Below are 15,190 nucleotides of genomic sequence, written 5' to 3'. Positions count from 1 at the left end.
TCCAGCAGTTCCTTTGCTCCGAGGTGGGCTGTCAGACAACCCTGCAGAGACTGATCCAAGGAGTTAAGCTGGCTGAAAATGATCCCTAAAATAAAAAAAAAAGCAGAAAACAGATCACTTGACAGAAATCCCAGGCTAGAAGAGCACCCACGTTGCATGGGATGGGGGAATTGTGACTGTGGCCAGTCACTGGCCATTCGGTCCTAGTGAGTGCCGTAGGATGAGTTTTTGCTCTGAAGAGCTTCTGATACAGACAGCAGAAGATGAAACACGAACGTACAAAGACGTGATTTGCCTGGGGCTATACTAGCCTAGAAATACAACCTTCAATCCCAATTTGGTGCCCTATTTGTTAGGTCATGGGGCTTATCATACGTTTGTAGTATTCCTGTCACCGTGTGCTGCTTCCTTGGTGTAGATCTGTGCTGGATTTCTATACTGCGCCGAGGAAGCAGGCAGCTTACCTGACCGGCCTGCCTTCGATGTGAAATGGCTGGGGTGCTTGGAAAGGAGGGAGCCCCAAAACGCAGGCTCCTCGGTTATTTGGGAGAGGCAAGTGGGAGCCGCGAAAGCAGGATTTAAAATTGCCTGGGGGTGTTTTTTGGGCGGAAGCAGTGGGTGGATGCAGGCTCCCGGTGTTATACAACCCGTACGGCATTAGCCGCCCCCGCAGCAGCGCGCAGGGGAGGGTGAGGAGGTGAGCGCGTGCATAGGAAGGTGTCTGACAAACGGCATAAGACACAATATGCCAGTGTCTGTGTTTCCCCAGTGGTGATGAAGCCTTCACAGCGCGAGCGCAAGAACAGATTGCTTCCTTGGGACGGGCTGACAAGCCGGGGCAAAGAAATCGTCCCAGGCCTAGGTGCAAGGAGAGCTGTGAAGCGAGGCTTTGCATGCCCTGCGCAGGGACAGTGCGTCTTGGTGCTGCAGGTAGAATAAAATGGCCTGAGAGTTGGTGGCTTCTCTGTAAAACCTCTGTATGTTCCACTGGTCAGTGGTTCTCTTTCCTTTGGTCACCTCACCATTTAACTGCTGGCTCGACTTCCCGTGCTTAGATCAAAATGGATCTATTTCATTTTAGTAAAACTTCCTTCAGGCGTTATAAAGATCATTTCACAGCTTTTTTTTTTTTCCCCTCCCCCGTTTGTGAGCATTAGTGTTGCATTGGATCCTCTCTTCAAGGTAGTGCTTTGGTTGCTGAAACCATTATTATTCAGCTATTTACACAGTTGTTTTTAGTATTTTCTGTTAAATGTCCCTTAAAAATGTAAAAGACCTCAGAGACTCAGTGAACAACAGTCTGTAGGATATGATTTTGCAGTCTGATATTTCATTGTCAAGTAACTTTTCCTTAGTTTTATCTTGAGACTACAGTTAATTTCTTTCCTGATTATTCAAAAGCAGGCTTAAAAGGGGAGGAAAAAAGTAAATATGTTCTGTTGGAGTATCTGGCTGCTCTGCATTGCTCTCAGCCACAGAAGAAAGTGGAAGATAAAATACTTCAGAAGTGCTAGCATCCTATTTGCAGCACTGACTCTAAGATTTTAAATCTTGATTCACATGGGAAAGGTTTCTGTTTTGTGTGACTTTGAAAGAAGCCTGAGCTTATGTGACCACACTGTTCGCTGGTCAGTCCTCTCTTGCTAGTTTTGAGGTTATTGGTCAGCTTTGACCAAATTTGACAGAAATAATTACATTCCTTCAGTTCTTACAAAAATCTGCAGTCGGGTACGGAAGAAAAACCAAAATGAGTGTCATACACTCGCCATGGCTATCTGTTATGCTGGGTCTCCCTGCCGAGAAGCCGGGAAATCCTCCTCTCCTCAATCCTTTGCCAGTAACGTTTCTGCCTCGATTTGGGCAACCTGACAGGTTGCCTTGGAGACAACCTGGCAGGTCCCCAGCACCTGGGCATCCAGGCCAACAGTGGGGCAGCTGACCAGGTGAGGGGACCGAAACTCCCCCAGAATACATCAATATAGTTCTCTGCTGCACACGCAAAGCTTGCACATTAAAGGTTTTTTTTTTTTTGGAAACCAACCTTTTTTTGGAAAATTCCTCTTATGAAGAAAAATATTTTTCAAGCTTTTCATCCTGAAACTGGATGCGTTTTTTAACTGCAAACTGCATTATTGAAATAAAAATCCTAATTCCTACCCTGCTTAGTCGATTGTTTCACAGTAATGGTCAGCCATAGCAACACATGTACAGTTCAAGCCGTGAAAGGTTAAAGGCTAACTTTGCTCCACCTGTCTATAACTTGTCTCAAATGCAGTCGGAATATGAGGCAATCAGTCTCTTTGTTAAAAGCAGTTTCACCTTTAAACAGCTGAATGTTTTGAACTAACTGGTCTCCAGCTGTCTAAAATGCACGTTTATCCTGTATCCCCACAGCATTGTGGCCTGACGTGACAATGACAGTGCTGCAAAAAGGTGCCATTCATTCCAGCATATGCAGCTATCATTTAATGTAGCACTTTCTGCCAGGAACATTTTGCAATTCTTTTTGAAAACAAACAGTTTTATTACTATGTTTATTATCAGTAACGTGATGACAGCCAAATGCTGTTATCCTGCGACACTGCTACTGAAATGCTGACTTCTCTCTTCAGCTATCATTTTACAATTAAAAGAACTTAATATAGAGAATAAAATAATATATTTTTGCAAGGAGCATTAATACATTTGAACACTTTAGTACATTGTCCTAATGGTAGTGGGCAGCTTTATGGGATTTATTGCATCAAGAAGCTCAAAAAGTCATGCAAGACTGGAAGTGTGACACAAACATGAGGGGGTAGGATCTTTGCGTACATGTACTTCGTATTAACCATGTTGTCATATCATTTGAGCCCCTCGCAAGTGTCGGTGAGTTTCTGTCATGATCTACTGTCATGCTGAGGGCACATCCTAGCCTCACTGCTAGGCTTGAAGCAAGCGGGCTCTGTCCCAGGCCTCAGAAGAGGCTGGCAACCAGAGGTGAGTTTGGAAAACAGCTAAATGCTGGTATCTTATGCACAGGCTGTCTGTCCCCCCGCTGTGCTTTACCCGAGTCTTTGACTCCAAACGCTGTCCCTTGCTCTTGTTATTTTAGCCTTGACGCTGCTCTTGAGCAGACCGTGCTCCCCACCAGCCCTGCCCTTGCTCAGCCTTGCGTTTCCACAGGCCTGATCTGGTTGTGTGGCCGCCCCACGCGACCCACTCAGCTCACGCAAGCTCCCTCCTGTCTCGACCTTCGCTGCTTCCCTGCCCTGAACTGGCTCCTTTCCTTTTGGGGAATCCCAATTTCAACTCGCCCTTCCTACAATACCTGGCTTTGGTCTTTATGGTCTCCATTTCAAAGCGGACCAACCCTGGCCTGATTGCCCTTGGCGGAATTGTAACAGCAGTACTCTTAGATGCCTCTCTGGGAGGCTGAAACATGGGTGTTATTGACTTATGTCACAGTGAAAATCTGTGGCAGGTTTTGATTTTCATTGCCTTAGGCTTGTGACCATACTGCTGAAATGAGATGGCATTATATTTACTTACATATTGATCCATATATTATATTTATACTTGATGAAAGTAACAATGCTTATACTTTAAATGGTTAACGCTATCTAGGGGAATACCTTCCCTGTGGTTCCTTATCAGGTAGGTCAATTCCCAGTGAGCGAGACATGTCAGCTGGACGGCAAACGTTGCGCGGTCCCTGCGCGTGGGAGCATCGCTGGGCTGATGAGCTCAGGCTCCGCTTGGGTGTTGTGAAAGGCTGGTAGCTGGGGCTGGGGAAGAGGGAGCAGCAGCTGGAGGAGAGGCAAGAGGGGGAGCCCGGTTTCAGAGATGGGGTGAAGGAGCGGATGGTTGGGCCTCAAAGCTCTCTAACAAGGTTGTGAATCACTGACTTAGCTGAACTTAAATTTTTAACAGGTGTTTCCCATAGTGATGCCATTTCTTTAGGCTGACTTAAAGTGTCAGCTAAAATGGCCAAGCCCCTTTAAAAATGAGATCATATGAGACAGAAACCTTTTTCCCTTAAAAAGTTATTTTGTGTTAAGGAGGATGTTAAAGCCTCAGTACGTGGCACCATTTGTATAGCAGGTTGCCTAGGAAGATGGAAAAATCCTTACGTACACCTGGAATTCATGCATTGACCACATCAAGTTTGGAGTACGCCTCGGAGACCTTGATCATCCCCGAAACTCCCCAGTCATGTCAGCCAGAGCTTGCTGCCGGCAAGGGCTTACAGGCAACCCTTTCCTGCGAGCCGCCCGCAAACCCTGCAGCGGGGACCCGAGCCACCCGGTGCCTCTCACGACTGCCTTGCTGTACGCATGTGCTCCCAGCACTTCGGTAAGAGTTACGGGGGAGTCTCCTCACTCCTTGCTGACTAATAGCTGCTGAGCGCTATCGGAGACAACACTGTGGTGCTCCTGGTGGGAATTCAGCTCCGATGCTGGAGGTGAACCCTGCCGAGACCTGCCTGCTGCGGGGGGAGAGGCGCTTGCTGCCCTCGGCGCTGGGCAGCGCTGCAGGGAGGCCGCCTGACGGGCGCTGTGCTGGCGGCCGGGACGGAGGGATAGCTGACACGGAGGGTGGGCTGGCGATGCTTCTCCCAGGCGGTCTGAGGGGTTCGTCATTAGGAGAACGTTTCAGGGGCGTATTCCAGGCACCTGAAATGCTGGCTGTGCTGCTCGGTTGCATGCCTGACCAAACACGCTGGTGTGTGATCCTTTCTGTAGGATTAGCCTTAGGCATCCAGTGGCTGGTGCTGGCTTTCGTTTTATTTTTTTAAAGGAAAAATGTTAAAAGGCTGCTGAAGTCTTAGCTTAGGGTCTGCAAAGGAAGATAAAGGGTATCCAAACAAATACATAAGGAAAGGGCGCATCTTGGGTAAGGCAACCTGGAGTACACCAAATGCAAATAGTTAGTGAAACCATTCCCTGGTGCCAGTGCATCCACATGTGTCTGAGAAAGGCTTGGCTGCGGAGTAAAGCTGTGCTCTGCAGTGATGGTATCTTGTTGCGACTGTTAAAATGTACCAACAGATTGCATTTTTCCTGGCAGCAGACTCAAAGTGGATTTCCATTAGGCCTTGTTGAGTAACTTGTGTCTCCCTATCAGCAAAATATTGTTTCAAGTTTAATTGAAGTGTGTGTGTGTGTGCGCGCGCATGCACACAGGCAGAGAAAAAGATGAGAGCATTTCTCTTCTGTTTTCAGAAGTAGTTTGGACCTGTGTATTTATTTTGTCTTTTCCTGCTTGTAAGACAGTAACTGTTAGATTGCAGTAGTTGAATGTTTTCAGTACTATCCTAAGAACGGTTGTTTTGGGATGTGAATTATACGGGAAAAAAGAAAAGGAACTCCTTCCCCTTTCCTCATGTACATTAATTCAAGGAGCAACTTTCTGAGCTGATGATGTGCGCAGTAAGTCACTGTGTGGTGGCTTCCAGAAAAAAACAAAGTGACTAAAAGTGCTGTCTGGCAGGACAGCAAGAGGCAGATTCTACTCTCCAGCTTTTTTTGAAAGACATCTGCTAGAGATGGGTTGGATCCATCCTGCTATGAAGCAGATTATCGGGATGACTCATGAGAGAGGCCCCATGAATTCTTACAGCGTGACTGCAGCATCACTCGCTTGTGTGGTATCCAGGGTATCCAAACTGGGACTACCCAACACCAAGTGATTTTATTGAAGTCTTGGCCTTTGAAAGGTTTCTTTTGCTACCGAAAGAGAGAGAGATCTCTCCCTCCCTCCCTCCCTCTCTCCTTTCCCCTCTGTGGCATCCAGTTTAATGGCCAGCAAGAGGAATAACTGGAAGGCTATGCATGTCCTTCCTATCATTGCACTGTTGAATGTGTGACCTGCTGACGTGAACTGATTCCCGTGATAGTGTCTCAGCAATGTTAGCAGTTTCCTCCTCTAAGAAACTGGGATTTTGACTTTCCAGGACCCTACAGGTGTTGAGTGGAAGTTAACTGTAAAACACAGAGCGTGTGAAATGTTGCTGGCTGTGGGTGAAGGCCTGCTCTGGTCCCTCTCCCTCGCGCAGTGCCCTGGTGCACAGTGTGACTTCAGCTCCGTACTATGCGGAAGAGAAATCCGCTCTTGTGATCCACATGGCAGAGAGTTTCTGTAATCTATACGATGAGGTCACATTTCAAATACTGGGAGCAACCTAGATTAAAGCCATGATTTAAGCCACTGGAATAAATATAGTTTTTACATTAGCGCATTGCAGACCTAACTTGGAGGATTAAGTCACGGGATATTTTTTTCCGAATTGTCTCAAATAAAATCTTAAGGCCTCCTAGTTATTACCATGGTGATGTTGCTCCAACTCAGCAGTGAAATTTCCCGGAGCCTTTTATAATCGTAATTGTGAGGGAACTAAATGTTCATTTTGAAGTAAAACCAGTTTGCTCTCATCCTGAACTTGCTTTATGAAACTAGCTTGGCAGTTTGGACCAGGGATGCATGTTGGATTGCAGATACCATTTGGCCTTTTCTCTGCAGAGCTTTAGATCCTCTTACGTTGAGGCTGCGCTGCTAGAGCAGGTTAAACTTACTTTGCTTTACATGAAGGTGAGCTGCTTTCCTCTGCTGCCAGAACAGCTCTGCCATGTCAAGCCCCAGCGTGTTTCCGTAGCACAGGCGAGCTCGGCCCCAGGAATCCTCCAAATGTTTCTGCAGTCTTGTCCTCCTGAAGGGGTTTGCTGAGGAAACACAGTCTGGTCCTCACTGCACTGCAGAATCGGGTTGTCAGGAATAAAAACTGCGTTACAAATGGGTCCCTTGGAGAGAAAGTTGTTATAATGCAGTAAGGGCTCTGGAGGCTAAATTTAGACACTTAAAATCAACATTAAAAACACACAGACTTCTCCAAACTGGAATGATTCAATTTGACCAAATAGAAAACTGTTCCCATATTAAGTTAATTGTATCTCCCAATAAAAAGGCTTCAAGCTGAACCTGGCCCTAAAACTGCTTTTGGGAGCCAAGGAGCAGAGAGACTGCATCCAGACGCTTTGTAAAGCTAAGGCTTTTAATGTTTCTTTTATGCTGGCAGCAGGCAAAGCAGCCAACCTTCTGGAAACATGCTACAAGTGCCTCCAGTCGCCTTCCTCCCCAACCAGTGTGCTCGTGTTGCTTTCTCCAGTGTGAGGAGGGGCTGTAACTCCAAGTGCTCGTTCTGGGTGGCTGTCAGTCTTGTCCGCGCGAGTCCAAAATGTCGCTGCTGCCCAGGCGGCTGGAGGCGAGGAGGGGTTGGTCCTGAGCCGGGCTGAACGGGAAAGCTGGGACTCCTGATGGGGACCTCGTGCGAGGAAGCCTGTTTCAGTGGGCTGGGCTGTGGCCCGGGGCTTTCGTGCTGCATGCAAGCGTCTGTTTTTCTCAAAGCGCTTGTCTGCCCCGGCACAAAGGACATGTACGACAAAATGCAACATAGAGATACTCGAGGTGTAAACGCGCTCACTTGGGCGCAGGAACCAGGCTTGTTGGGTGAAGCACGGATCTCGGTGTGGGCTACCTGACCCCCTGCCTGAGGCACCTCAGGGCACCCCCTCCGGCCTGCGCGCTCTGCGCCCTGCAAGCGTGCCCGGGCTGGGGGGCTTGCCGCTAGCCAGAGCTCAGGGTCAAGGCAGGCCGTTCCTGCCCCTCGCCAGCACGGGCGAGCGTTGCTGATGCTGGCGCTAAGACTCTGCTTCCTTCACGGTTCCTATCAAAGCTTCAAAAATACACTCTTGCGTGGGTGACGCTCCTGGAGAATACGTCTGCATGGGAGTCGTCTAACGTCGTCCCCGAAGCGGGGACAGACTAACCATTTCAGGCTCTTCCTCCCTCGCGCTTTTCTACCCAGCTTCCTTCCAGCTCCTTCCCTGTCCCCGTCATATGTTTTTCTTCAACTGTTGTTTCTTTCCACAACTGATGCTGCTCAGTTATGCGCAGCTTTAAAGCTTGGTCCCAGCCTTCCCTAATTTGCAAGGTCTTGTTTCAGCTCGGTTACACTTGCACGGCACTTTTCGTGCGGGGCTCTGGCAGCGTGTTGCACCGGAGAAGTGTGAACACGTCCGGGGGGAACGCGGTACTTCGGGACGCCTTCTAGGAGCGCGAAAGCGGGTCCGCACCGAAGCGGCGACCTCGCCGACCCGCACCAGGAGGGGCAGCACCGGGGGAGCCCCGGGGGCGCGGGCGCCCGCCGCCCGTCTCCGCGCGGTCCCGCGGGCGCGCCGGGGGGCGGGCAGCGTTTCCCACGGCGGGGCGCGGGGCTCCGGGGGCGGCGGGGCCGGGGGGGCGGGCCCGGAGCGGCGCCGTGCGGGCATGCGCCGCCGCCGCCGAGCGCCCATATAACGGGGCGGCGGCGCCGCCCGCAGCGCCGGCACCGGGGCGGACGGAGGGGCGGCCAGACGGACGGCTGCAGCCGCGCTCCCGGCACCGCTCCGCGCTCGGCACCGCGCTCGGCTCCGGGCTCCCGGCACCGCGGCCCGCTCCGCACCGGCCCGCTCCGCTCGGCGCCCGGCACGGCGGCGGCAGCGCGCCCCCCGGCACCGGCCCCGGCGGCGGGCGGCGGGATGGCCGCCAAGCCGGCCGAGCTGCTGGGCGTCTGCTCGAGCTACCAGGCGGTGATGCCGCCCTTCGTGTGCGCCGCCGAGGAGTTCCCGCCGCCGGCGCGGCCCGCCCGGGCGCCCCGCGGCAAGGCGCGGCGGCCGCGGCAGTCGCGCTTCAAGACGCAGCCGGTGACTTTCGACGAGATCCAGGAGGTGGAGGAGGAGGGCGCGTCGCCCACGGAGGAGGAGAAGGCGCGTCGCTCCTTCCTGCAGTCCCTCGAGTGCCTCCGCCGCAGCACCCAGAACCTGGCGCTGCAGCGCGGCCGCCTCGGCAGCTGCCGCCTCCGCAACAGCCTCGACTCCAGCGACTCGGACTCGGCCCTCTGAGGGCGCCCGGCCCGGCCCGGCCCGGCCCGGCCCGGCCCGGCTGGCGGCTCGGCCCCGCTGCGCTGCGTCCGCGGCGGGCGGCGGGTGCACGGACGGACGGACGGACTCGGCTGCGCGGAGCCGCCCCGGCCCCGAGGGAGCCGGCGCCGCCGCCAGCCAGGTCAGGATGTTTTCTGAGAGAGAAAGCGCTTGCACCTTCGTTTCTATCCGATCGTATGAAACTCTCGGTATAAAAGACAAAAAAAAAAAATCTTTTCTAATCGTTAGAAGAAATGAGCTGTTTTAGATGCATTGAGCTGCTGGACTTTATATTTATTTTTGCATTTAAACTGTTGACTGCGTTAATTTAATATGTTTCTACCTGAATGTCTGTTGTTATTTCCATAAAAGAGAAATAAAATCTGATATATTTGCACAGTTCATGCCAGACTGTCCATGTTTCAGGGCTCTGATCGTCCCGTTTTGGCTTGCTTTACCCCTTCCAGGGCTGAAGGGATTTAAAGGCTGTCGATAGCCAGTGCAGAAACAGTAAAGGTCTCCTGGGAGATGCTCCTTGGAGGGGTATTGAGTCCATGCTGTTAGGTACATGCTAAGGAGGCAAGAGCCGAGTTAGGCTGGTGTTAGACAACTTTATTTGCTTGTTGGATATCTTTGTATTAAACTGAATAGACATCTAAGGAGCGCTTGTAACTGGCTGCGTCCAGAAACTGTGATGACCCCGGGCAAGTCTGATTGTACCTGTTCTGCCTGTTCTGTTTAGAGTTGTGGTTTGCCCCTTCCCCTAACCCCCTCCTAGCAGGTAAATTGTTTATTGCTACGGCTGTGTTTGGTAGTCGGATATAGCGCAGTTTAACTTACTGATTTTACTGAGCAGCTGTGGGCACTCTCCAGACATGCTTTTCTTGGGGTTGAAAAGCAAAGGTCTTTCGACTCTTGGATAGCAGTACAATTGTGGGGTGGCTTCTGTGCGTGTGTGTGTGAGATTTTCTTAATTCTCCATCCATGGTATTTGCACCCAGGAGCATCTGTGAGTGTCTGCAGAAGGAAAAGCAAATGCACGGTCTGGGGATCCTTCCTGTGTTTTCTCCACTCTCTCGAAATATTCCTGTGCTAATAGCCTGCTCCCATGGGGACGTGTGCGCCAGCTCTTTGTGCCTTCCAGGCAAGCCTCGGGCAGTTTAAACTTCCCGGGGACTAGGTATTATCTGATAATGAGTTGTAGCCTCATAACTAAAATTTTGGGGGGAAGATTTTTTCTGAGCTGGAGAACTGCAGCTTTCCTCATTGCTCCAGATCTGGCTCAAAGTGCAAGCCTGCTGATAAATGGGTAAATGGCACACTGCCAGCTTATCAGGGAAGGCGAGGGCTGGGCAGGGGGAAGGGGACCATGATGCAAATGGGGAGCAAGGTGCCTGGTTAGAGCCAGCAGCCGCAGACATGCCCACCGAGGCGTGCGTCGCCTCCCGGCTCAAGTACATTGCATGAGCTGCGTGACCAGAGTGTGGTGGTGGCTCTGGGGTGTAACACAAAATTGGTAGCCTGAAGCTGAGGAAAATCAGCAGGAAGAGAGGAGCTTGTTTTTGGACAGGCCCTTCTTCAATTTTCATTAAGTACTGGAAGAATTAAAAAAAATCATTTAGTGGGTGAGAACCAGCTGCCCTCCAGCAGCAGGGGAGGCTCATGCGTGTAATTAAACAGGTAAGGAAACAAGTCTGGGCTCTGACTTAGCTTCCTCATAAAAGTGTTTTAACCACCCTCCCTCTACCTGCCTACATGCAGCCTGGCAAGGCACCTCGTGAGAGAGCCTCCCTCCTTTGCTGGTAGACTCCAATAGCTGCTTTCTGGGCAGACACAGCGTGTGCACAACATCTATGTACGAAGCAAAGCAACTTACTTTTGCTTCCAGAAGAGCTTTCAGCCATGGGGACCAGGGTCTAAAAGAAATGATCAGTTACCAGCAGCCAGGGTAATTTTTCTCGACAATTTCCTAAGGCTGTTGCAGTTGTAGGAGTTTTGGCTTTGTGAAATGGTTGGAAACTTCTGTGGGAAGCCTGTAGCCTTGTGCCTAAATGATGCATAAGTGCACAGTGGGCTAATGAACTCGGTAAGATTTCCAGAGTACGTGTAGCATCCTCCCCGCAGCGCAGGCTCAGCCTGCTCCTCAGTCCTGCTTTGCTTTGAGTCCGGTACAAATCCTAGCGACCTGCACAAAATGCATAGCTGCTTTGGGATGCTATGAGCATATGGTTCTCTTCCCTACTCATCTTTTCCGTTTAGCAGCCGGGACTAGCAGAAAGCCGTTCACCGTGGCCCTTCGCCTCTCTGCTTTTGCGTACAGCTGCGCTGCCGTCACGCAGCAGGCACAGACACCTGCGCTGTGTCAGGCTGCTGCCGGGAGCAGTGGCAGATATGAGCTTCCCAGAAGGGGGGAAATATCCATCCGTGTTCACTTTTCAGCTTCAAGACACATCCAAGACGCGGTGGAGGTTAGTACAGAGAATAAAGAGGGTTTGAGAATCTGTTGTAGCACGATAGTTAAGAAAATAGTTAATAGCTAAGAAAAACCCGTATTCCAGTGGTTAGGCTGAATAAATTTCTCTTTGTGTGACATTCGTTAACATTTCTCTGCTCCCTCTCAAAGTGAGTAACATGCAAATGGGAGGTGCCAGGGCTAAAGACAGGCTATCGTTTATCTTCCGCAGAGTTACGGTCTAGGCAGAAAGAGTGCAAAGCCGGGGTGCGTTAGCTCTGTCCCGGAGAGGCCCTACTGGCGCAGATGGAGAAGTAGACCTCCATGGCCCTCTTCCTTTGCCTCTGACTTTGAAGATTTCTCTTGTGACAGTGCTTAGCAGCACGGATATCTGTCCTGTAAGAGTTGCAGAGGCCCCTATGAAATTCACTTCCCTGGGGGCGGTGACTATGTCAAAGGGTTGTTGGTTTGTCGCCCACCACCCAGGCGTGAGACGTGGGCTGTGCGTTTCCCTGCAGCAGTCCGGAGCTGAAGCGGTACCTGCCGGCTGAGGGTGGCAAAGAGCAGGCACGGCCGCCGACAGCCGCAGGGCGCGGGCCTGGGAGGGAAGCGCTCGCGCAGGATGAGGCCAGCAGGGCAGGTCCCGGGGCGGAGGGGGTTGAGCAGACAGGGCTGGACGGGACCCTTGCCTTGATCACCAGGCCCGTTCCTCCAAATCAGAGGAAACCCCATAGCAGAAGTTTCGCCTTTGATGTGATCTGCGTTTTACTCTCTTAATGCTTCATGTGGAAATCATTTTGTCCTCTGCGGCCAGAGGAGTAGCAAACACTACCTGGTGGGGTGAGTAAAAGCAGTTGTCTTGTCTGAGCTTTAGATCAACCCATTTATTCTCTTCTTGCTTTGGGTCCAGGCCCCTCCGAGCTCGTTGGCACTCCCACGCTGTGCCGCAGCAGCGCAGAGCCTCGCGTCGAAAGGCTGCGGCAGCGTAAAGCTCCTCGCCTTGCTGCGGCGGGCCTGAGCCTCGGCCCCTTAGCGGTGCGGTATCACTGCTGTAACGGCATCGTGAAAAAACAAGCCCCTCTGCGTGACGAGTTTTTCCTGTTTATTTTTCCAAAACATTTTTAGTTAAATTTGACTCCATAAATTCATGAAGGATTTCTGGTTGCTATTAAATTTCTATCCCGAGGGACCGAGGAGGTTCCCCTCTCCTAGCTGTGTAGGCCATTTCTGCTGTTTGATGACTTTGCTCAGCTCTGGGTTCGCGATGACTTACCGGGGCCCTCGAGAGTGGAGCTGAAACCTGGAGCGAAGGGGGGACCCACAGTGAGAAGGTGCTTGTAGCTCCTGCAGGTCTCCGTGCTGGGATCCTGAGAGGTGAGCTGGCTTCAGGGGTCAGTTTGGGACTGCCACGTTTCCTGACCCGTGCTGGTGCCACGGGCCCGATCCTGCGGGGAGGCTGTGGGAGGGCTGCAGGCTGCCGCCCTGGGTGGGAAATACCACGCGGCGGTAGTTATCCAGCCTCAGAAGCAACCACAGGGCTGCAGGACAAAGCACAAGCTGTGGCATCTATTTAATCGTTAGGGTGACAGTGAACAAATTACCGTGTAATGGGGGCAGACAGATGAGCTCTAGCAAATCTGCCTGCCGTGTTGTTTCAAGCCTTACCGCTGGCAGCGGTTTGCTGGCTGCCCTCCAAGGGGTGGTAGCTCCCCAGCCGCGCTAGCAGAGCGCAGCGGGCGCACGCACCTCGGCCACCGCGGCCCCGGCCTCACGGGTTGGCTTTTTAGCCTGCCGCCGAAGACCAGCTTAGTGCAGTCCTTCAGGCTGCATCCAGCCTTATCTGACCCTCAGCTCCCGTAGCGCGGCTCGCCCTGAGCTGTCAGTCGTACATGTGCAAAACGCGCGTGGGGCTTGCGTTTCTGAAATCCCCGGGCGGTCCTCAGCCTGCCTGCGCAGTGATGCGCCGGTGCCCCGGTTCTGGAGTTTCACTCCTCACAAGCATCTTATAGCAGGTGCACGCTGTGCCCAGTGTTTCCGCAAGGCTGCTTCCAAACTTCAGGGATATTTTGAAGCCATAAAGATGCAAGACTGTATTTTGAGCAAAAAATAGTCAAGTGTCCAGTAACAACTCACGCACGGTGGGCTGACCTCCTCCTGATTTTTGCTGAAGTAGGAGGTTGTTGCACAGTACAGTGAAGTTACCACCTGCTTCTGAAGGCTTTATCAAAAAGCAGTATGGGGTCTTTCACTTCCGTCATAGCAGTGACCTGGACGCGGCATGATTTAACTCCCAAACAGTGTCTCATCATGTGTGACCCCCCCCCATGCCAGGTCTGTCTAGTCAAGAGTTAGTGCTGCTGACTGAGTAGCCCAGCTATTTCATTGAAAGTGCAACTAGTTTAACTGATGCCATCCTTGTTACTACTGCATAACCAATAACCATATGCATAATAATCAGTCATGTAATTGTTTCTTGCTCCAGAGCATCAGCTTTAAGGCTGTTAAACATGTGAACTTGGTAGTTGTGCACTTATGACTACTGTAAACTTATGACTGCTGTGTTTGCAAATGTTGTGGCATATTATGAATAATATAGGGTCAGATCCTGATTTTGGCTGCACTGGTGTCGGACTGGATTTGGTCCAGCTATACTCCTGGAGTTAATTTAGATTTGCCCCTTGAGATTTCCTATTATTCTCTGGCGTTTACTAAGCATGTTTCTGAACTGACTTGACACATCCAAGCTATTGTTTCCCTGCTTTATAGTGCTCGTGATACTCTTAGGCTTAGCATGGCTTCACAGAAGCTGAAGCTGCTCTGTTTGGGATGCAACGTGTATGCCTGTGTGCTGCCAGGCTGGTGGCATCTGTCCCCGCTCAGGGATGGAGCGGGCGGTTGGTGGCGGTGGGGAAAAGGTGGGGAGCCAAGGCGAGAGGGATGGGGCATTTCCTTTGGCGCCTCGTGAGTTCACGTGGATATGAAACTGCAGAAGACGTTCTTTCTTCCTTTGAAACCAAAGCAATGTCTGCTTGGGTCCAGCTTCAAACAAAATGAGATCTACCACGATAATTTACGACTCTGCCTTGAACAGAGATTCTTTGTTTTGAAATATTTGCATCGAGGAGGTTGAAGTTATTTATTAGGAACTGGTGAAAGGGAAGTTTTCTTCCTTGGCTTGATTTAAACCCCTGTTGTTGTGGAAGATTTTTTTTTCTTTCCCTGTGAAGAAAATGACCTTTCTTGGGCAAGAGGGAAGGGGACTGGCGAAAAGGGAGAGAGGGAGGGACAGAACATAGCTTGCTTGTGAAACGGCTCTTGGCTAATACGAAAGCATGTGAAGGATGTTTATGTGCTTGTTACTTTTCATCTTGGGTTCTGGCACGTTAGTGTTTTCCCTCTGAAAAATATTTGGAAGTCCTGACAGTGATCATTAAAGATCCATTTCTTGCTCTTTTCACAACAGCCTCTAATGTCTGAGGGTGCTTACATCAGCTGGCTTGAATCTTTCGGGGGAAGTTCAGCTGAGAACATGGTTTCTTCACCTTTCCCTAAGTAAAGGCGAAGAGAAGTAAAGCACCACCTCTCCTGCCTGCTGGTCAGCCCTTGCTGTGCCCAGCCTGGAGCTGGTTGCGTTTCAATAGCATGTCAGCAATGCATGCGTGCCCGTAATGCCCGCAGGCATTTTCTCTGAGATATCTATATTATATCACAGTGATCTACACAGCTTCAAGATACTCCGCAATTTAAGGCAGGCTGGATGGCCATTTTTTGAAGGGATGGAAAAATCCAGAAGGGCTGAAAC

General features: G+C 51.1%; 1 protein-coding gene across 1 annotated transcript; it reads left to right on the top strand.

Annotated features, from left to right (window-relative positions):
* The first annotated feature begins 8,347 nt into the window (after positions 1-8,347).
* C5H11orf96 (chromosome 5 C11orf96 homolog) lies at positions 8,348-9,338 on the top strand. The gene has a single exon (XM_026093197.2). It carries the CDS (start codon positions 8,556-8,558, stop codon positions 8,916-8,918), a length of 363 nt encoding a protein of 120 aa, XP_025948982.2. The 5' UTR covers positions 8,348-8,555; the 3' UTR covers positions 8,919-9,338.
* Positions 9,339-15,190: the final 5,852 nt, after the last annotated feature.

This window comes from Dromaius novaehollandiae, chromosome 5, assembly GCF_036370855.1.
Source record: "Dromaius novaehollandiae isolate bDroNov1 chromosome 5, bDroNov1.hap1, whole genome shotgun sequence".
In the NCBI taxonomy this organism is placed as follows: Eukaryota; Metazoa; Chordata; class Aves; order Casuariiformes; family Dromaiidae; genus Dromaius; species Dromaius novaehollandiae.
Note: the sequence above shows the minus strand (reverse complement) of the source record. Positions and strands in the feature narration are given on the sequence as shown.

Bases quoted from the DNA above. Each gene is read 5' to 3' on its own strand.
- C5H11orf96 (XM_026093197.2), top strand. From the start codon at position 8,556: ATGGCCGCCAAGCCGGCCGAGCTGCTGGGCGTCTGCTCGAGCTACCAG.